The following is a 22,580-nucleotide window of genomic DNA, read 5'->3' as shown; positions in this document are numbered from 1 at the left end:
ACGGATGCATGGAGCCCAACTCTCGGACTTGGCTGTTTGGCTCGGGCGAGTACCACTGAAAATCAAGGATGAGGATGCACGCGTTTGGCTTAGCCGCCTCCCAACACCCAGCAATGTGGTACTCTGGCTCCCGCTGCGAAATAATTGTTTAAAAAAAAAAGGAAAAAAATAAAGATATACGGATGAGCAGTTTGACATGGAGTGACCGCGGTGTGTGATCAGTTACTGGTGCTGCTATCACACAGGCGAGGGGCGAAGGTGGAGGAGGAGGGGGGGGTTGAAGTTCTAAGGTCAAACCGATGTCTCCAAGCTGTGTAAGGGGCTCTCGGCCTCCGGGACGGTGACCTCGACTTGATCGCTGTCCACTGCATTGTTATTTTTGTTGAGGGCCGTAGATCCATCCGGGCTACCCCTGCCTTGCTTTTTGAGTCCATCAGTCTCGGGGTCGTCTTCGGCGCCGTCAAGGAATGGTGTTCGAGGCTCGTCCTCCTCCAGGATGAACTCTGGGTGAGTCATGAAGTTATGAATGGAGCTTCTGGATTCGGGTTTCTCGAGGCCTTCGTACAAGGAGCTACGGAACGCATTCACCACCTTGATCTGCCGGCGGCCCAGGCGAGGGGAATGAAAAGGAGAGACGTTAGTAGTGGCGACACGAGGCCAGAGCTTCCAGGAGAAATAAAACACAATTAAAACAAACAAAAAAAGACACCATAAAATAAAAAAAGGGACAACAACAATCACCACCACTGAACAGATAGCTAAGTCAAAATGAGAGATCTATGGTGAACTAGGAGGGCCAACATGGATCAGACTCAGGCACTAGGTGTGTGATGGGGAATCAACCAACTATGGGGCGACTTCAGAAGCTGCAAGAAAAGACACACAAAAAAAATCAACTCAAACAGGTCATTTTGAATGAACGAAAGCCAAAAGGCATTAGTTGTCATTATGTGTGTGCACGCGCATCTGTGTGTGTAAACAAGGACAAAAAAGTGGAACTACAGCTCTAAAAAGGTGGGTTAGGCAAACACAGTGGGTTCACTTCCAGGCAAAAACTCTACTATGGGAGTGATGCGTTTGTTTTTTTTCTATTTCATTTTTAGACCTACAGAAAGCAATGGGTTTACAGGCATCACAAACTTGTTCAGGCCCATGTGAAGCAGAGGGTCCCAGTGGATGCCACGAAAACAGGACCCAGCTAATCATGCAAGAAGGAAGCCAGATCCGTGCGAGTTTCCCTGCTTGCTGCCACCTAATCCCGGGCTGGCGCTCCGGATCCCTCCCTACATGCTGGAGGGCACCTAAAGCTTCCCAAAGGCAGCTACTCTTTGGGATGCTCTGCATGAAAAACAAGCCCAAACCTTGCTGGAAGCCACTGTGAACCCCCAGGCTCTCAGCACTGCCAAAAGCCAGGCTCGAGGCGTTACAAGCAGGAGATGCAGAGCCCAGCTTGGACAGCTAAGGGTCTGCAGTGCCACCTCCGTTGCTCTAGAAGGGAGAGGGCTGGAAACGAGGCAGGACGGCAGCTGGCACTGGATTCACTGCTCTCCCTGCCGCTCCTCTGGGAATCCAGCCTGGAATGCTGCGGGTGGAGGGGTGACGAGCAGCAGGTCCAGCAAAGGAAGAGGGAAGGAGGCAGCGCAGGGCTCTCCCCTCGGTGCTGCAGCCACCCCAGCACTCACATGGGCACGTTAGGGACAAGCCACACGGGCACCCCGGGTGCCGGGGAGCGCCCTGGCTCCCCTCGATGACGGGGCTACAACCACAAGGTGCCAAAAGGCGTAAACTGCAAGAGAGCTTCAAACACAGGGGCTTCCTGTGCAGAGCCCCAAAGCCTCCCCAGCCGCAGAGGATCTGGCAAAAATCACACACATGGCTTGGCCTTTTACTGCAAACCCCAAAGGCCACAGAGGATCTGGCGAAAATCACACACGTGGCAAACCCTGAAGTCCCCATGCACCTCATACCGTGCTGTCCCCACCAGCACGGCGCCCACGAGTAGCCTCTCTGCAGAGAGGACCTCATCTCACCACAACAGGGCACATCAGCACCCTTGGGCCTTGCATCCCCCTTCCAGCCACCTGGAAACTAGATTTTCCCCTCTCTTTCCGAAGCAAGGGCAGAACTATTGGCAGAAGTTGTCAGCAAGGGTCAAATACCTTGCTGAAGTTCTCAGTGTATTATAGATTCTTTGGTTAACCAGGGAGTGCTTCAGGCCAGGAGAACTTGACTGCTCCTTTCTGAAGGAATTGCCCTCAAACCACAGTGAGACTTCACTCCTCAGCCCTCGGGAGCAAAGCCTTGGAGCTTCCCTGTCCCTCGGCCTGGAGCCGAGTGAGCAGAGACCACGCGGAGCTGCCAGAGGGAGAACGATGTTTGCATCACCTGCAAGCTGATGAGGCAAATAAAATATATATATATACATCTATGTATTTTACCAGTCCTTCGGGAAGATGCTGCAGATCTGCACCTGAACAGAGAGGACAAGCCCCTTCCAAGTGTGGGGATGAGCCAGGTTAAACAATCTCCTTGTTCTGCTGGTACCACAGGCAGGCTAGGAGCGAAGCCAAGAGCACCAGAGCCATGAGAGCCTCCTAGAGATCTTTGGTCTCAGCACAACAAAACACGCACAAAAACCAGCCCTGAGGCATCACTCGAGGTGCCCAAAACCTTGGAGGTTTTACCTGCAGGATATTCCAGGGGTCCCCTCTGACAAGGGATGTGAGTCTGTTCTCCATCCATCTCCAAGATGGTACCACAGTGCCATGGGCAGCACCGCAGCATCCCGCCGGCCCAGGCTCGGCACATCCCGGCTAGAAACAAGCCAATTCTCGCACACACGGACGGGCACAGGGACAGGCGCACACATACACAGGCTGGACAACACACACCCAAAGAGAGGGGCATCAGCCAGGGACCCCCGTGACACCAGAGCACCGGGCGGCCTGTGGAAATGGAGGGTTTAGGGGCTGGAAACAGGAATTCAGAGCCACTAATGACCACAGTGAGATCCTAGAGGAACTCGGTGTTTAGTGCCAAGGCCCAGGAGCAGGGAGATGGCTGGACCAGCTTCCACCAACACCGACATCCCCAAATGGCAACGGACAAATCAAAGCACCGACCCCTAAGGAAGCAGCACACAAAACACCTAACCAAGAATAACAGGGCTGGAGAAGCTAACGGGCACTGAGGTGACTTAGAGTAACTTCAGGATTAGTCCAGTGCAAGCTCTCTCCCTGCCACTGCACCAACAACTTCTGCTACACCCTTCCTCGGATATTCTTGTTGTGACTCGAGCATCTCTTGCAACAACTAATTTCTGACCTTCAATAAATAAATGCTCCTTTGCCAAAGGCACTCGAGAGCAGGAAAATGTTTTGAATAAGCCAGACAGTGCAAATAAAGCCACTGCCCTCCTCAAACAAGCAGGTGCTGAGGCTCAGAACAGACCCCTTCCTTGCAGGGTTTCTCCTTAGGCCATCTCCTTAGGTTTTGGAGGAGGGACACGGGACAGTTTACCTGGGCTGGCAGTAAGACAAGGGGCAGCTTCTCTCACCAGAAACCCCTCGAGGAGACACTTTCCAACTCTTCAGAGCCTCCGATGTGCCTAAACGGCACCTCTCGCCCACGCTTCCGAGCCCGGCACCGGCACGGCCTGGAAACCCTGCGCCCACAGCAGGGTCCGACTGCTCGACACAGCCTGGAGCCAAAGAGCCTTTGGGAAGCGTCTCCGTACAAAAAGGACCCGAGATCAGCACCGTAGGACACAAACGCCACGTTAGCCCACTGGGAGCGTAGGATGAACGTCAACCTCCCTGTCACCATCCGTGCAAAACCTCCAGCAACCCGCGTAACCTCCAAGCCTGGAGTTTATTCCCATCTCAGGCCACTGAGCAGCTGCATCACTACTAAGTGCTGGTTAAAAACCATTTTTCACATGGAGATGGGAATTGCATCTTCTGGGAGAAGCCAGCATGAGCTCCACCACGGACCACTGGCTTGCAGGGCCCTTGAACCAGGCCAAAACTCCGAAGTGAGACAGCCCTGAGCTCTGCAAACCATCCCATGGGTCAGCCACTTCCATCGGCACCCACGGGAACGCAGCGCTCGGAGCTGCGAGGGATCTAGCCTGGGATAACTCTCCTCCCAGAGATCGAGTGGAACAGAGGGACTCTGTTAACCCATATTCCAGAAAGTGGAGCTTGGAGGGAAGGAAAGCAGCAGAGAGGGAAACAGAGCACAGTAGAGACAGAAAACAGAGGGAAGACTTAGCACCCTGGGTTAGCGTTTGGTAAAGCTCACGGCTGGAAGGGCACAAGCCATCCAAGTTATCTATTGCCTGGTGACAAATCAGGGAGAACATTCCTGCACGGGCTGCATTTGAGTCTTGTCCACCCAAGGCCACTGCCCTGACACCCCTCTAAGCAGGTTTTCTTCCAATTGGAAAGTCAGGGCAGTGCTCAGATGCAGACGGGAACAGAAGGCAGCTGCGCTGCTTCAGAAACACTGGGGTTAAACAGAATAAAATTCAGGCATCAGTGTTGGCTAAATAGAGAGAAAACAAAAATTATCAGAAATTCTCTCTTCTCTCCCACAGTGCGTAAACAGCGGAGACTGAAAGCTATTCAAAAAGTCGCCAGGGGTGTTTCTTTAATAAGACAGGAACAAAGAAAATGACTGTGCAATAAAAAAGCCAATTATCCAAGGAAGATGTACTACCTACTCACAGTCTGGCAAAGCCCTGCGGAGAGAATTCGCACGCGCCTGCTCGCAGGCCCGTGTACCCAGCTCGTCACGAGCACGGAGAGGGGCATGATACGACAGAGGGGGTTCCCTTGAGCTGGAAACCCACAGCTAGCCCCAAATCCAGCGTGGGGGCCCGTGTTTTCCCGAGCAGGGTTTCTCGGTGTGCGTGCAGAGGGTCACGCAGCTCCACGCACGCTGCAAAACGCCGTGCGTGGAGCGGCGCCCGCCGCGGGGGGACGGCGATGCCGCGATGGGGCGCGCGGCGCCGGCCGCCCTCCGAGGGGCACAACATGCAAGTGAAGGCGCCGGCCACGCGCTTACAAGCGGGCTCAGCTGCGGGTGAGCGACGTCGGGGCAGCTCTGGGGCTTCGGTGCTTGCGGCCGGGCTGCGGCAACCGGGGGAGCCCCGGCCGTTTCGCACCCCCGTGCAAGAACCCCCGTTGCCGTAGCCCGGGTACACGCCAGGACACGTTACCCGCTGCGGGCCAGCCCAAGCACAGTCACCACAACCCCAATTTTGGGCACGCCACCCCTCTCCTCAGCACGGCCCTCGCGGGCCAGGCACGGCCACATCGGGAGGAAATTGCAGCATTTGGCTGCATTATTCCCCTTTGGCAGCAGTGCTTTTAATTGCTCATTAGCACACGGTTCTTTAAACAAGAAAGGCCAATTTTGCACCCTTCAGGAGGGTGGACTCATACATCAGTCCTGCAAAGGAGGAGAAGAGGTAAAAATAAAAAATAAAAATAAAAGAGGAAGCAACAAGGAATGGGGTGGGGAAGGGGAAAAATAAAAGGACTAGAAAGTCTCATAACCTTGTTAAAGATGCAACAGCATAAAAAAATATAATTTAAAATGTTCTCCCGCCCCATCCTTCATTTTAGGAACCAGTGTGTTGGTCAAAGGTTAGAGGGAGAGAGAACAGGCTGGGTTATGTTGGTGCAGTGCTCTCTGTGGTTATTAGAAGTCATGCATTGTAATAGACTATCACTCACTGCCCGCAGGAGGAGATGCAGCAGCAGCAGCAACAGCAGAAGTGGTGGGAGTGGAATTGACGGAGGAAAGAGCTACATGGGTTGGGCTAGAAACATTTTTTACATCGTGGTGCTGGCTCACGATGGAAGGCTGTCTCCTGAGGGCTCCCTGCAAAGAGGAGGCGCCGGTCTGGAATGTGTAAACTACGTCCATCTGTAAAGAATGAGAGAGTGAGATAGCGTCGCCCCAGTCCGAGAAAGGGAGAGGGGTCGGGGACGGAGCGGAGGGGAGCAGGGAGGCCGGGCAGACACACGGATAGGAAGGAAGAAGGACGGACGGAGAGGTGGGGAGAGCCCCCCAGCCCGCGGTCCCAAAGCCCCGTGCCGGTTCGGCTGGGGTTCTAGGGCAGAGTAGCTGCCTTGCTCTCGGTTGCAGGGGGCTGCATGGCTTAAACCACCACAGGAGGGGCCTCGGCAGCCCCGCACTGGGAGCACGTCCCTAATCCCTCCATCCCATGGGATGGGCAGCCAGATCCCGAGCTGCGCCGACATGCCCAGCAGCTCCAAGACAAGCCCGCTCCGAGGTCAGCGCTCGGCAAAGGGCTCGTGCACGAAGCGGAGCTGGTGGGGCAGCCGCGGAAGCGGCAGGGAAGCCCCCACGTCGCTCCGTGCTCCAAGGCAGGAGCCGGATGCGTGGGATTCCCAGGCACTTTATACCCGGTCTTTCCCCACGTGCCAGCTGAGTGGGACATTGCAGAGCCCTGTGCTGCTGCCCTGGCCACCACACTCCTGGCTGCAGCCTGGAAAGGGGCAGCGCCTGCAGAGCTGCCCACAGTTCTCACGTGCCCTGGAGATATTTTTACTGCTTTGCTCCTTGCCCACTTCAATCTCCTTCCACAGAGACACCCTCTTTTCCATAGTGCACCAGGTTGGGCCATGAAGAAGAAAACCCTTCTCCTTCCGGGTATGTTGGCTCAGGACACTGTCAGAGGCCTTTTCGAGGCTCTGGTTTGACCTGCAGGCTGCTCTGCCCAACTCGCAGCCAGAAAGGGAGCAGCTGAAGAGACTCCAGGACTTTCCAACAGTTGCAGTGTCCAGGAGAGATACCCAGAGTGTCCTGGTTCAGAGGGAGGACCCAGAATCAAAGGCACATGCAGCCTCTGCACATGTTCATACCTACCGTCCCTCCACCACCCGGATTGCTCCTGAAACAGCCTGGTAACCCAGAGCACTGCGGAGCCGGGATCAGGGATCGCAGCCGCTGCTCTCCGAACCGTCACCCATCACCGCAGCCTCCCGGCAAGAAAAACCAGCCGAGGCCGATTTGCACTTGGCTGTTCAAGCCCGGCAACGCGTTGCCCCCGAGGAGAGGGAGGATGAGGATCTGGACAGCACGAGGCCCAGCTGCTCTGTGCTCCATCTCCTGTTGGCACTGCCCCGATGGCAGAGCTCAGCACGGCCTCGTCTCTGGGTTATTCCAAACCCAAAGCTGAAACCAGCCTCAGGCCAAGGCTCTAAAGCAGGCGCAGGTGGGAGAGCACAAAGCCGAGCTCCAGTGCGCCCAGAACGTGTCATGATGTCCAATGTCTCCTGCACCACCAGGATGGAGCCCTGTATAGGGCAGCAGGAGCGGTGTCCCAGCAATGCCCCCGAGAGCAGCTTCAAAACCAAATCCACTGCATAACTCAACACACCAGGAGGGACCCAAGGCCCCTCCAGAGAGCTTCCAAACCCACTTCTTTGCTGAGCAAGGTGCCAATTGCCAGCACATTTGGGTGGCCTGTCCAGAGCTGCAGGATGCCCTGCTCTGCATCAGAACAGGCCAGCATCTCCCCAAGCTGTCCCACAAAAACAGGCTGTTCTGGCTTTCCAACCAGAGCAGAAAGGCACAGATGGTGGGGGAAACCTAGCCCACAAGGTGATGGCATCCTCCGAGCAGCAACAGCCACCTCTTTCCAGACAGAGCCCCTGGGAAGAGAGAAATAGAAAGAAAAGGAAACCCCACGGCCCTGCAGTACCTGAGTCTGTATCCTGTTGAGACCCCTGAACCACAGGATCTGCCCGCGCCGCAGCTCCATTTCAGCATGGTCAATCTCATCCACGTCCTCGGGTAGCTCCTCTTCTGGGATCTCCTCCTTGGTGATGCCATGGCCAGCTTCCTTCAGGAACTTCAGGTGGCTGGTCGGGACAGTGCAGATCAGCTGCGGGGAGGCAGGGAGAGAGCAGCTCCTTAGCTGGGCACCACCAAGACCACTGGCTGCCGTATGCCAAGCGGCACGGGGCACAGGGAACGTTTTAAGGCTGGCTCTTACCTGACCCCAAAGGAGCTCTCCCACTCCAATAAAAATACACCAGAACCACTGGCTCAGCGTGAGTCCGGAGCAGCTGAATGGCTTGCCACCAAACTCCACAATGATGATCTAGAGCACAGGAGAGAACAAGTCACACACTGAGGAGCTCAGAGGGCAGCACCGGGGCAACCAAGGGAAGACGGGGTCTCCTCAAGCCACGTAGCTTCTCCGTTGCCTTTGATCACAGGAGAAACAAGGACCTAGTATCTACGCTACTATCTTTACAGGACACCACAGCAATGTCAGGCAGCCCTGGGATCTCCCAACACATTTTAGGCCCTTGCGTCAGGTTTTATGTCACCAAGAACCTGCCAGAGAAGAATAAAGGGAAAAACAGAGCCAATAGCTGAGGTGGTGGCAGACCCAGGTCCTACCTGGGAAGCTCCCATGCTGCCCCGCCAGGCATCCCCATGCTGCTCCGAGGGCCTCACCTGAGCTGCAAAGGTCCCAAGCACCACCGTGCAGAAGATGGGGTTCCGATAGATGGACTCAAAGACGTTCCTCTCGCCGTGGATCTTGCGAGCGTTGATCTCGTTGAACAACTGCATCATGACGAAAGTGTTGAAGACGATCGTGTAGTGTTCGGTGGGCGGGGAGTGCAGGGGGGCATTCCGGCCACTGTCGATGTCGAAAAACTTCTCCCCTAAGAAGGCGAGAAGTATTGGGAGAAGGGATGAGGAAGGCTGGAGGAATCGGGAGGTGGGATCCTGTTCCTTACTCCAGCTCCGCACTGCTCGAGGCGAAACTAGGATCTCAAACGAGTACTGAAGAACCCAGACAGTCTCTCCCATGCTGGCCCACTCTCAAAGACCTTAACATGACGTTTTCCTGGCTAAAACCATCTTTGCTCCCAGCAAGACCCACACTCTTGAGAATCCTTTCATTATCACCAACATGCACCACTACCCGCTCAGTAAAACTCTGCCCTAGGATTTCTGGGCTCAGAACCAGGATCCCCAACACTACTCTGCAGGTAAGGGAATGGTCTGCCGACCTGCACCACTCCCACCCATTTTTGGGGGCCTTACCTGCAAAAAGCAACGTGAAAATGATAGTGAGCTGGTACACCGCGTGCCCCAGGATGTTCTTCATCATCGTGCGGGAGATGAGCGGCTTGTTGCGGCCGTAGGGCTTGCGGAGCAGCAGAGACTCGGACGGGGGCTCGGTGGCCAGGGCTAAGGATGCGAAGGTGTCCATGATGAGGTTCACCCACAGCATCTGCACAGCCTTCAGGGGAGAGTCCTGCAGAGAGAGGAGGGACAACCCGTTACGCTCCCTCTTTGCAATCCTCATTTCACAATTTTCCCCGTTTTCCTTTTTGGCTGCCTGTACCTGTGTGATACAGGCACCCGTGAACGCCACGATGACGGCCACAACGTTGACGGTCAACTGGAACTGCAGGAACTTGGAGATGCTGTCGTAGACGTTGCGTCCCCACATCACCGCCTTGACGATGCTGGTGAAGTTGTCATCTGTCAAGATGATGTCCGAGGCCTCCTTGGCGACGTCGGTGCCTGCGATGCCCTTGAGGGAACAAGTGGCAGCCGTGAGTCATCGGCCAAGCTCCGAGCTGCCCATCTTGGCTCCAGGACTCTGCTTCTTCCCAGAAACAGCGCCAAAACTGGTGCCAAAAGAGGTGGGAACCAGACCTGCTTCTGCAGCAGGGAAGCTGGATGCCAGATCCGAGCTCTGCTCTGGCTGCAGGACACCAGCTTGCCTCCCACCTGGAGCTCTGGACCAGCGCAGCATTTCAGCCCAAAGCCCTAAGTGCTCCCATGGAGCGACCACGGTGCAGGGAAGCAGGAGAGCAGCTTATAAGCAGCTGCCTCCTCCTTATGCCTGGAAAACCTGCGCTCCCTGGCTGCGAGGGGGAGCCAGGAGTCCCAAAGGAGCAGGAGAGCTCAACAGCATGAGCCTGCCTGGCCCAGGGTCCCCGTCACAGCCCTCCATCCAGAGCTCCGGCCACCAGATCTGCTCCGTGGCCACCAGATCTGCTCCACGGCCACCTGCAGCCTCTTGAAGAGCCACCCGGGGCCAGGCGCGAGCGGCTCCGCTCGCTGCGCTTCTCCTCGCGGGCACCGAGAGGCGCCCGATCCGCGCGCAGCCGCCTGCGCCGGGCACCAGCATCGTGCCCTGCCCGGGGAGAGCTGCTTCCCCAGGTACCTGCCCACAGGAAGTTCTCTTTGGAATTTGCAACATCTCAGTCGGGAATTCCTGCTTTTTGCAGGGCAAGGTGAAGGCAGAGCCGTTGAGGGAAGCACGTGTGCCGGCTGATCCCAACTCCTTGGGATGCCCTACGGACTATGCAGAGCCCCAGGGACAGACTCCCTTCTGCTGTTCCAGCTCAGGAATTATACTCACATCTATAGCAGCTTCCTAGAAATTCTCTTCCCCACCCCAGTAATTTTCCTTTGCACATCAGCTTCGTACAAGGGCTCACACACAGTCCCCTCCTGCAGCCAGCTCCTGCTCACCTACCAAAACCTAAACAATTCATAGGAAACCAGTTAAAACTGACAGGTTTATTTTCTTGCCTCTTCCAGAGGAGGCAAAGAAAAACAACGAACTGGAGATCAGAGCTCTTCACTGTAAATAAACCACCCAGGTTACTGCCAGTGCCGCAAGAGGAGCCTGGCCTGCCCGTTACGAGCCTGGGTGAAGAACTGCAGAGATAAACCAAGCCAGACTCAATTACTGGGCTCCCACCATCCTCCTGGACCTCACGCATTAGGAAACCAGGCCAGGCAGGGCACCGCTTCCAAGGGCACGCGCTGGCTGCAGGCATCACCCCTGGGCAGCTCCAGAGCCCTCTGCAAAACCTGCAACTCGCCAAGGGCCTTCTAGGTGGCTCAGGAAAGTCCACTTGGAAGCCAGGCTACCAGCGGACTGTTTCCCAGCAATCTTTCACTACCAACCTGTATCATCTTTCAAAAAAAAGAAGGTTTCTTTTATGTTTTTAAAGCCATTAGGTAGATTTGGAATACACATGATTCTCCAGAGCAAGGACCCCCCTGCCACTCCATACCATCGCAAATCCAACATCGGCTTTCTTCAAAGCTGGGCCATCGTTGGTCCCGTCTCCCGTCACGGCCACCACCTGCCTCTGGTCACCAATGGTGCTGTCGATAATTCCTGGAACGTGGACAAGGAGATCAGAGCAGGCAAGACCCCGACCAGGCTCCCAGCAGCAGAGCAGCTTGGCAGGAAGCAACAACCACCCAAGGGTGCAGCGGGAGCATCTCCCATCCTTGCGGGATGCAGCCTGGGGTGCTCCGGAGCACCAGCGATGATCCTGGAGGACAAGAGGTGGGGAGAGACCTGCAGAGGGAGAAGCCCCCGGCCGCGCTCACCTTTCACGAGCGTGTGCTTATCCGTCGGGGAGGAGCGGGCCAGCACGCGCAGCTTGGGCCAGATCTTATCGAGCTGCTCTTGTTCCACCTGCGGGACGAGGTGCACGTGAGCAAGATGCCGAGGATCCCCCCTGGCGCAATAACCATATCCAAGGAGAGGAGGAAACCCAGCCGGATCCGGGGGTCTCGGCTGCAGCATCGCTACCCGCACCCATCACAGCCCGCGCTCACCCTGTCCCCGGGTGCTGTCCCCACCTCTCCCTTCTCGTTGCGGATGAGCCGGTTGAATTCCTTCCCCTCCAGGCACAGGAAGTCCTCTCCCGGCAGCAGGATGCCGCACTTGGTGGCGATGGCGCGGGCGGTGTTGATGTTGTCCCCTGTCACCATGCGGACGGTGATGCCTGCGCGCTGGCACTTCTGGATGGCGTCTGGCACCTGAGGGGGCAGAGATGGAGCCAGGGCAGCACCGAGCGAGCGCCCAGCTGGGTTCAGCCCACGCGGAAAAGGGGCTCTGGGAAGCTGGAGAGAAGCAGAATTAAGGCAGCCTCTGGACTGTGCCCAAGGACACATCAGGTGGCTGCTTCACTTCTCTGCAGAGTGGCCCAGATTCCCAGTGTGAAAAAAACAAGGGGAAGAGCTGGGAGTCCCTTCCGGCCCATTGCATGGGCATGTGGGGCCAACTGCTGCCCTACAACCTGCAGAAACGGGGACCACGTGCACGGACATGCATCCCTGTATCAGGATTCCCGGCAGAGCCACGGGGCTTCTTTCCCACTTTCCTTAAATGGGAAGCAGAGCCACGAAGCAGCAGCTCGGTGAGGAACTGCTGAGCTGAGACCCCCTCCCAGGCTCAACAGCCCCAATTCTGGGGCCTTCCAGGCAACCCCCAGCAATCGAGGGCACCGCAGAGCGTCCTGCCCTCCTCGTCACCGCAGATCCCGCGTGGCTGCTCCGTGTCCTGCCCCTTCGGCGGCTCCGGCCGGACTCGCGTGCTTATTCGGAGCAGCTCCTCCGGCACCGGCAGCGCGAGAGGAGCCAGCGCCCGCCCTGAGGGGAAGGTAACCTCACTGCCTGCCGCCCGTCACGCCGCGGGGCCAGGCGCCAAGGCACGGCCGGGCAATCCATCAAACGGGGGCACCGCATCCGCCCCGCGCCGCGGCCGGCGGCGAGCTCGGCCCCGCGCCGCGCCGGCCGCGCTAATGGGTTTATCTATTACGGAGCGGTGGGGGAAGAGGATATTAGCGAGGAATTAGCAAATTGAATCACGGCCTCCAGAGCCGGCACAGACAGGGCATCTGTAATGCAATTCCCCAGCCCAGATACTTCAACGTCTAATTAAGAAATGATGCAAGCGGAGCAGGAGCACGGGGGCAAGCGCCCAGACGCAACCCAAAGGCAGGTATGGGAGGGCTGATTGCATTAGCCCAGCTGCCTGCCCATCACCCTGGGCAGAGCAGGGGGCAGCAAGCTGCCAGGGAGGAACCAGCGGGCGAAAGGGTGAGGAACAGTCTTGCCCTCCCCTAACACCCTCCATCATCTCTGGTGTCTCCATGCAGCTTTCAACCACGTGTGGAACCACAATCCGGCTAGTGCAGAGACCCCACGAAACAGAGTGCACAAAATTAGTGTGAAAACACCCTGAAACATGGGCACCGGGCAGCCACAGTGCTGCAGGGGCATCCATACCTCGGGCCGGACGGGGTCCTCTATCCCGACCACGGCGATGCAGGTCAGGTCGGACAGGATCTCGTTCTCACTGTCCCAGTCTGGCTCAGTGTCACCGTGGAAGTCGCGGAAGGCCAGGCAGATGGTCCGTAAGCCATGGCAGGCCATGGGCTCTATCACCTTCTTCACCATCTCATCCCGGTCCTTCACCTTGAATATCCGGGGATCACCATTCTTGTCCAAGATCCTGGTGCACCTAACGCCAGGAACAGGGAGAGGAGATTAGAAGAGACTCATCTTAGGGAGGTGCTCAGGAAAGACCCAACATTAATTGCAAAAGTCCATTCCCTTCGTTGTTCAGGTCCTCATCTGTAAAGTGGGCGCATCCCTCTGACCCACAGCTCCCAAGTGCTTTATCAAACCACAGCAAAGAATCTGCAAGACAGCACCATGATGACCTGCTCCCTCCCTGCTCCATCCCACAGCTCCCACAACTTCTCCACAAGGCACCACGACCCCAAAGCTGACAAGCTCGTGCCAGAAGGCTACACAAAAGCCCATGGGAAGACCTCGTAGCAAGGGAAGGCCGTTACTTGCGGAGGATGATCTCGGAGGCTCCCTTGCTGTACATGCGGAAGGTGCCGTTGTTGTTCCTCAGCACCGTGCTCATGGACTTGCGCACCGAGTTGAAGGTGTAGACCTTGTAGAGCTTCTCCTCCGGCACCTCGTTCCGCACAGCCTGGTAATCCTGCTTCAAGTCCAGCACAAAACCCAGCAGGGCGCACTCCGTCTTGTTGCCCACTTGCCGGGGCAGCCCCCCTTCCTTCTCTGGTGGCTGGAGAAGAAGAAGGAAAAGAAGAGTCAAACCTCAGCGCAGCACGACAAGAGCTGCAAGGAGAGCCCAATGGCCAGAGGGGCTGGGACGCACCAGGATTTTGGAGGTGTAGGCAGAGTTGACAGCAACACCATGGACTATGAGGTCCAGGACCTTGGGCAGGATGGCTTCAGGGTCGGGGATCTGGCGGTAGTGCGTGTCCCCCAGGTAGGCCTGCACCACGGTCATGCGGTTCATGGTGAGCGTGCCCGTCTTGTCCGAGCAGATGGCCGTGGCGTTGCCCATGGTCTCGCACGCGTCCAGGTGTCTCACGAGGTTGTTGTCCTTCATCATTTTCTGCAGCAGGTGACACAACCAGCACCAGAAAGGTTAGAGAAAAGGCCAAATCTCCTTCACACCCCACTGGGGCCCTGCTGTGTCATGGCCTCACCTTGACAGAGTAGGCCAGGGAGATGGTGACCGCCAGCGGGAGCCCTTCGGGCACCGCCACCACCAACACGGTGACACCGATGATGAAGAACTTGACGAAGTACTGGATGTAAATGGGGGTGCACTCTGCCAGCCAGGGCCGGCCCTGCACCCCAAACGTGTCGATCACGAAGTACAGCACCAAGATGATGACCGTGATGGCCGACATGATGAGCCCTGCAGGAAGAGGCAGAGGAGGAGGTGAAGATGCACAAGCCAGAGAAGCACTTGGAGACCTCCACGGAAGACCACGCACCGAACCTCCGGAGCCACCGCAACTCACCTGCCTTCCCGATCTGGACCGCCAGGCGCGTGAGCTTCCCTTGCAGCACCGACTTCTCCTTCTTAGGGACCTTCACCTTCTTCTTCTCCTTCTCCTCATTTTCCACCCCTTCCTGGCTCTTCAGGGGTTGGATCTCTAAGGCCACACCATCCTGTGTTTTAGCTACAGCCCAGGGCAAAACAGACACCACGTGTGAATAGGAGAGAGACCAGAGAAACCTCTCGGGCACCGTCGAGAAAGATGGTGGTGGAAAAGAGAAAACCCAGAGTAAAAAAATAAAATAAAAATAAAAAAACAACAGCAAAACCCCCACCACGTTCCCTGCAACACACACGCCTCCGAGCACATGGAAACCTCGCAGACCCCGACACGGACAAAACACGCACCCGGACACAAGTCTGACGAGAAGGAGGGAAACTGCTGAGGAGAGAGAGAGGTGGAGAAAGAGAGAGAAAGGTGTGGAAAAATGGGTTTCCTCCACAGCCTGCAAAGAACAGGGTGAGAAACACGGGCGAGGAGACGCTCACGGAGTCGAGGCGGCCGCGGCAGGAGAGGGTGCAACGGTGGCGGCGGCAGCTCCGCGCTCAGCCCTCCCCACCGCCCGTGGCTTCTTGGACGTGCCCAGCGGGAAGGCGACGACGGATCGGGACCCGAGGCTATCCCGGGAAAGGGCTGCGGCCCCGTTGCACCCTCTCCCGGACACGGAGAGGCCGCCGGAGTAAAGAGCACAGACTCATGAGAAGAAGGAAAGAAGGAAGGAAGGAGGAATGCTCGGTAGTTAGTGTGGTGCTGGTCAAAGGATGGAGAGGCTGGTTACCTTTGTTGCGATTTTCGGGGGCTCCGGGTTTTTTACCTGTTCAAAGAGAGAAAGGGGGGAGGGCTGAGCACAGGGATCTCGACATTCCCGGCTGGAGGGTCTCTGATCCAAGGGATTGCACTCTGCTCCGGTCCCCTCCAAGATGCGACCGCACAAACCACCCGTCCTCGGGCACCAACACTGTTGTCTGCTCCGGCACCGGGATGCGCAGGATTCCTAGGTGCTCCCTGGCTTTTCCAAACACTGCGTGTCCCTTTTCTCGGCACTTCCCTGCCTGCAAAGCACCTGCGATCACCTGCTACAAGCCGAGGAGCGCCGGCATTCCCAGATCCTGCTGCTCTCGGGTGCCGGCGGATCCCTCGGCCTGCACCGTGCAAACCCTCACTCCCAACCTGGGCACCACCGAGGCCCCAGTGCAGGGCACAGAGCCAGCTCTGCTGTGGGGCTGAGTGACACAGGCTGGAAAAAACACCAAGCTCAGGAAAAAAATAAAATAAAATAAAAAAATCCATCCTCAGGAGAAGCCTCAGCAGCACCAGAGCGTTTCTGCTAGCGTTTCTGCCTGTTCCCTCGCTGCCACCCTGCTGCACCTTGGCTGCTGGAGAGCTTGGCCGTGGCTTTTGCTTGCTGCAGTCCCGGGAGCCCCATGGGACCAGGTTCCTGGCCCAGCTCCGCTCCCTCGGACGGGGAGGTGGGATGGAGGCAGCTCTGCAGATTCCCTGCACCTCCCTGTCCCAGCAAAGGGGCATTTCCCCCCTCCAGAACCATTAACAGCAGAGCCGCTCCACATCTCCCCACACATCCCTGCTTTTACATAGCTGGCAAGACGGTGGGAAACCCTAAGAGCTTTGCAGACCCCACACTGGATGCTCCAGAGCAAACCCCTACCCCAAACTACTCCTACGGCCTTCCTGGCCCTGGGCAGGGGAGGCTTTCAATGCTCCCGCACGCCCCTCACAGCATCCCATCGGGAAGCAGATGCGGCACCGCAATGGGCTGTCCCGGTTGAGCGGCCCGGAGCTGCGACGGCTGCCAGGAGAGGCCTCTGTCCCATCTGGCACCGCTTCCCGGGCCGGCTCCCCGGTCCCGGGACGCCAGCGCACCCGGCACGGGGCAATGCCAGCTCCCTGCGAGCCCAGACCCGCAGGACAGGGCTGTGCGGAGACCGCGGCTCCCAAGCCTGGCTCCGAACCCTTCCCGAGTGAGAACGGCCGGTGCCGAGCAGGGAAACAAGCAGCGAGCGCCGAGGCAGGAAACTATTCAAGTCCCAGCACGACCAGGAACCTCAGCCCAGCTGGCTGCTCTCCTACCCTCCACCCACCTGGCACCGAAAACCCTCCTTCCCACTGGCTGCACTTTGACTCGTGCAGCTCCGAGGACACCAGGAGACACCCTCAGCGCGTCTTCAATGACCTTTGGATAACAGGAGTCACCTTCCCACCGCAAGGCGGGCGATGAGCACCGCGCCAAGGCAGTGCTGACGTGGCCTGTCCCCGCGGGCCTTGTCCCCCGGCCCGTAACCCCAGGCTGCAGCTGGCTAGAGGAGAGAGGTGAGGCCACGTCCTAGAGGAGCCAAAGAGCCAAGGAAGGAGCCGCATAAGGGGGTTTCTTGCAGCACCTTCCCCAGGCTGCAGAGCAGAGAGGTCTCCCCCATGTTGTCACTCACTGTACCTGCCTGGGCCATGCACTACCACACAGCCATGGCCAGAGCTTGTTGCACACTGGTAGATGCTTCCCAGGGTTGGGAGAAAAGCAAAAGGAAGGGAAAAAAAAACAGGTTCAAGGCATCTCCTTACCTTTCTTCACCTTCTTTTCCTCATCCCCTTCTCCTGCACCCAGGAGAGTGAAGATGATTCCCGTCTGCGAGTTTATACCCACAGCAGTCACCACCATCCGTCCCGATCCCTCCATCACGTGGGTACCTGGCACAGCAGGAAGGTCACAGTGAGACAGGTCTGGGAAGCAGGACATGGAGCAGCCTCCTCTCCATCACCAGCACAAACCCAAACCCCGTGAGGCTGCTCAGACCTCGCCGGAGGGAGCCGAGGGAAGCTTCCTTCCCAAGGCACCTCCTTCCATGGAAGCTCCAAGGCTTAGGACTTCAAAGCAACCTGAAACCTTGTGGGGTTTGGTTTTTTCCCTTCCCTATAAGCACTTCAGATACAGGTTTGGTTTTCTGTCCGAGAGCCTCACCTGACAGCAGCATGGGGTCTTTCTCAAGGGATTTCTTGACTTGGTCTGATTCCCCAGTCAGGGAGCTCTCATCAATTTTCAAGTCGTTTCCTTGGATCAGGATGCCATCTGATGGCAGGAGGTCACCTAGAAAGAAGGAAAGAGCCTTAAGGATCAGCCCAGATCTGGCAAGTCTCAGCTCAGCCCTTGCTGCAGTGTCTTAAGAAGAGACTTTCTGCATTTTTGAATCATTTTACCAATCTCAGACTTAATCTAGATGGAAAGGATGCAAAGGCTGGTATTAAAGCATGACATTTAATAGCTCTAAAATCTTACTGACATATAAGAGCATTAGTTTTGAGGCCCTTTGCTCAGTAAATCAGCTGGCGCTTTCCCATATCAGCTTTACTGAATCAGCAACATCCCTCCCAATGCCTCCTGATACCTTCAGACTGTCTCAGGATCACATCACCCACCCACAGAGGTGGAGAAAAATCCCCGTGTTAAAATCAACACCAGGCTGGCACAAACTAGCTCCTTTTGGGAGCTTGCACAGAACAAGCCTACCCTTTGGTAAGCAAGGACAGGGATCGATGGCAGCCCAAAGGCTGCCTGGAGCTGCTAATCCCCTCGTCGAGGGACTCCTTGCTACAGGGATTCTCACTGGCGGGGACACAGCTACGGAAATGAATCATTTTCATCCCAAAGCCAACGTCAACCCGCAGAGCCCTGCTCTGGCCAGCAAGGTGAGCCGAGCATCCCTGCCTATACGGGAGCATCTCCCACCGCTCCCGGCCAAAACGTGCTGCAAAACGGCACGGCCAGGGAGGGATAACTGGAGGAGACAGCAGGATCCGCCGTTCCCCTCGAGGCAAAAGGGACAGAAACAGAGGGAAGGACCCGACGGGCTCCGAGACGGAGAAGTCCACCCGCTCCACGCTCCTCTGCGCTCACCGTACTTGATCTGCGCGATGTCTCCCACCACGATCTCGGCCACCGGGATCTGGATCACCTGGCCCTTGCGGATGACCGTGAACTTCTGCTCCTGCTCGATGCGGCTCTGGAGGCCCCGGAATTGCTTCTCCTTGCTCCAGTCATTGAAGGCCGTCACCAGCACCACGATGATCACCGAAAACAAGATAGCGGCTCCCTCGATCCAGCCGGCCTGCGACTCCCCCTCGTCCTCCACGCCGCCCGTCGACTGGCCGCACACTGCGGTGGGAGCAGACGGACACTCAGCTGTGCCGGGAGATACCCGGTATCTCGAGGAACACGCACGGAGCAGAGCCTGGAGGATGCTCATTCCGATCTCTCCTCCCTGAACCGCTCCAAGGGCGGCCCTGGCTCCTGTTATTTTTCCTTTTGGTCTGTTTGGGGGTTTTGCTCTAGGCACAGGCCGACCTCGCCGTGCAAGGGTGGGGAGCCAGGGAATCTTTTTTTCCAGTTCCTCTGCTCCTCCCTCTCTCAGCCTTGGCACGAGTCACCATCGCTCTGTCCTCCAGGTCCCTGCCCCTTTTCAGGGCTTCCAAAGACATGGAAGTCCAAGGCCAGGGAGGAGAACGAAACTTGCCCAATGCCACGTGGCTACATGGAGGGATGCCACGGGACAGAGCCTTGTCCCTCCATGCCCCAAGCCCAGGGGAAAGCCAGGGGGACCTGGGAAGGCACCGGACTGATCCCAAAGGAGCATCCCAAGGAAAAGCAGCAGTGCCTCCACACCAGGGAATGGCCCACAGGGACAAGCCACCACTTAAAGGATGAGCAGAGGCGGCTTCACCAAAGCCACCAGCACCCGTCACCCTGCACTGGGCTGCAGACTCTGCCTGCACCACCATGGATATCCCTTGGGATGACCCTCAGTGAGGTCCCGGCTCCGACCACGCTGGCTCCCAGAGGCCATATGTCCCCACAGCAACACGGCGGGGACACGGGGACTCACATTCGTTGTCACCACCGGGCGGGTGGTAGAACGAGAGGCCCAGGGAGATTATGGCTGCAATTTCCAAGATGATCAGCGTGACGTCCTGAAGCGCCTCCCACACTAACTGCAGGAAGGTCTTGGCCTTCTTGGGAGGGATGAAGTTCTGGCCGAACACTTGCCTCCTCTTCTCCAGATCCGCCGGGTTCCCGGGCAGACCTGCGGGGGACAGAGAGGGACACGAGTGCAGGCTCGGGCATCCCACGGACCTTCCAGCAACGCTCCCACCCTGTCATTGCGATGCTGCCACCATCCCCACGGTGCTGCAAGAGCCGCAGGGCCCCGAGGAGCCCAGAGCAGGACCCACGGGGAAGGGCAGCGCGAGCCGAGCCGCCCGCGCCGAGCAAAGCGCCCGCGTGCCACCTAATGCCAGTTGGCACCGGGCGCCTTGTTTACACGCTGCATCAAATTAGCCGTAAATCTGGCACGGAGCGCGGCGCTCGGAGCTGTCGGAGCCACCTGATCCGCTCGCCGCTGCCAGCTCGGAGGGAGCCGCGGCCGCCGCCAGCGACGCGGCGCAGCGGGAGCGTCTCCGAGCGCGGCCGCGGAGCTGCTGCCCCGGGCACCAGCGCTCGCCCGCGGCGCCGGCGCGGAGACCGCGAGGAGCTGGCGCGGCGGCACCGGAGCTGCTCCCGCGGGAGCTCCTGGGAGGTTCGTGGGGTTTTTCCCCACATTGGGATACGGGTAGCGAGGGTCTGGAAAGGAGCAGGGCATCCCGAAGGGCAGCGTGAAGGCGGAGCGGTGCTTGAGCTGCAACCCTGCACCATGGCACGGAGAAGGGCGTGCAGAAAGGGACCGCCAGGCTCCTTTCCATGGGGCAGCAAGAGACTGCAACGTACGACACCCCCTTGGCACTGGGCTGCTTCCTAGCCCCACATCCGCAGTGAAGTTATGGGAGATGCAAAATCGGCATCCTGCTCCCGGGCAGCCTTCAAGCCCCAAAACGGCTCAGGGGGGCCCAGCACGAGGGCAGCCCCCCGTGCCCTGCACTACCTTAACGGGGGCAGGCGCGGAGCCCTCGGGCTCCCTCTCCACCTTAAGAGCGCCCGTGGCTCCCGCCAGCTCCCGAGATGCTCCAGGCAGGGCAGGACGATGCCGCGGGCAGGGCTTGGGACGGGGCACGGCGGGACACGATGCCGTGCCTGGAGCCGCCTGGCAGCGCCGCCGGCCCTGCCCGGGGGGGACCCTTCCCACCGGCTGCATCCCAGCACCCGGGCCGGCAGGAAGAGGCAGGACGAAACTGGTGTCCTCCCCAACGCTGCTCCGCACCCCCTTGGCTCCTGTGAGGAAAACCCATGGATGCGGATGCAGGGAGGTGGCGCGGAGGTGACGCGCTGGCAGAGCGGGCCCAGGCGCCCCCACCCTGGGATCTCCCAGGCCTTCCCGGAGCCCAGCCCAAGCAGGAACGCTTCCCACCCACCATCTCCAGCGGGATGCATGGAAAATATCGCTAAGAGCGGCGCGCTTTGACTCACGCCGGCGTCGGGGCCGCCGTGGAGCGGCTGTGCCTGCCTTCCCGCGGCACCGCGGGACGTGCCGGCACAGGGAAGCCTCCTGCACTCTGCAATGCAACGCAGCCACAGGATGCAGCCTTTCCCGAAACTTCCCCCATCCCAAGGGGCCTTCTTCCTGCTGGAGCATCCCCTGGGGATGTCCCTGCAGGGCCCAGACTCTCCCGCAGCCACCGTTTCCTCTCTCTTTAGCACCCGGAGCTTTGGCTTCCTCCCCTAAGAGCCGGGTGCACAGCAGACTCTTGCAGAGCAAACAAAAAAACCCTGCTTTTTGGTAGCAAATCCAGGCCCTGTCCAAACAGCTCCCAAGCCGCAACATTCCCAGTCTTGCCGAGGGCTTTGTCAGCTTGGAGGCGACAAGGAGGCTGCAAGGCCTCCAGTCCATGTTTTGCTGCATTCCCAGCCTGTACGAAATCCCCTGTCCGCTCAGGTCTAGGGAGCCAGGGGAGTTTTGAGGACAGATGACAGAAGTCACCTGCAAAGCAAGAGGGCCGTGTCCGATGGACATCACCCGCTGCGGATGCGGTGGCACGTGGCAAAGCAGCGGAGGGATCGCTATGGGCTGGGGGGAAAGATCTGGGCCACAGAGCAGCATTTGGGCCCCCTCGGAACGAGGCCACAGGCCAAGGGGGGTTCGTTTCCCACCGTCCCCTCCCATCCTGCCCCCGAGCGAGCGCGCTGCCGCTTGGCAAGGCCCCGCGCATTGTTTCGCGCTCGGGATTCGGCATTTCCACCGGGACACCCCCCCTTCTCTAACGACATTCCAATATTGTCCTCGCTGCCCCCTCCTTCCCGGCCCCGCTCGCAGCTGTGCCGTACCCTAATCCCCTGCTTTGGGCACTAAGAATAACCGGCGAGTTTGCCGAGCGCAGACACATCCGCGTCCCCCGCGCCGGTGCGATCCCGGCCGCGCGGGACGAGCGGAGCAGCGGCTTCCTCCCCAGCTCCGTGCTTGGGGCTGCACCAGGGGGGAACCCATCACGGCACCAAACGTTGCTGCTCCCTCGGGCTGCCCCTGCGATGCTCCGGGCACGATGGAGCACGGGGAACGGGACCTTCTCCCACCGGGTTTGCGATCAACCCCTGGCGCAACACGGCCCCATGCTCAACTTGGCCCCAAACTGGTCCCATCAGCCCGGTGTCCCCTGTGGGATGTCAGCCGTGTCCGGCAGCCTCTTACCGTCCGTGGGTGACGACTTCAGCCTCTTGCAGAGGTTCTGCACGCCCCCGTACGAGTCATTGATCCTGGCCACGGCCTCGGCGCTCCGCAGCTCCATGAGGTTCCTCAGCTCCACCATGGAGCACCCAAAGTCCCCCTCATGGTTGCTTTCGGCCACCGAGTTCCCGGGGTGGTGGTCGGCCACGTTGTTCGTCATGGTGCCGGCGCGGACGAGACGAGGGGGGATCCTAAATTCCAACGGCCCGAGGCT

The 22,580-nt window shown here is 58.4% G+C and overlaps 1 protein-coding gene across 6 annotated transcripts; it reads right to left on the bottom strand.

Annotated features, from left to right (window-relative positions):
* Positions 1–186: 186 nt before the first annotated feature.
* On the bottom strand, positions 187–22,568 carry ATP2B4 (ATPase plasma membrane Ca2+ transporting 4). 6 transcript variants are annotated; one of them, XM_088526863.1, is made up of 21 exons: positions 22,331–22,567; positions 19,601–19,798; positions 18,616–18,873; positions 17,683–17,808; positions 17,286–17,411; positions 15,490–15,525; positions 14,673–14,834; positions 14,352–14,566; positions 14,015–14,257; positions 13,680–13,921; positions 13,108–13,342; positions 11,677–11,856; positions 11,422–11,509; positions 11,097–11,203; positions 9,404–9,595; positions 9,100–9,313; positions 8,503–8,714; positions 8,033–8,140; positions 7,739–7,921; positions 5,818–5,934; positions 187–597 (listed from the first exon to the last, which is right to left on the bottom strand). In XM_088526863.1, exons 1-21 carry the CDS (start codon positions 22,524–22,526, stop codon positions 292–294), a joined length of 3,744 nt encoding a protein of 1,247 aa, XP_088382989.1. In that variant the 5' UTR covers positions 22,527–22,567; the 3' UTR covers positions 187–291. The 6 variants fall into 6 exon arrangements, with proteins under 6 accessions (XP_088382989.1, XP_088382988.1, XP_010222615.1 ...); XM_088526862.1 differs by having other exon boundaries at positions 5,845–5,934; XM_010224314.2 differs by having other exon boundaries at positions 436–597; positions 5,742–5,934.
* Between the last annotated feature and the right edge of the window lie 12 nt (positions 22,569–22,580).

This window comes from Tinamus guttatus, unplaced genomic scaffold (assembly GCF_059628265.1).
Source record: "Tinamus guttatus ecotype Peru unplaced genomic scaffold, ASM5962826v1 Tinamus_guttatus_pri_ptg000259l, whole genome shotgun sequence".
Classification (NCBI taxonomy): Eukaryota; Metazoa; Chordata; class Aves; order Tinamiformes; family Tinamidae; genus Tinamus; species Tinamus guttatus.
This window is presented reverse-complemented; position numbering and strand designations above follow the sequence as displayed.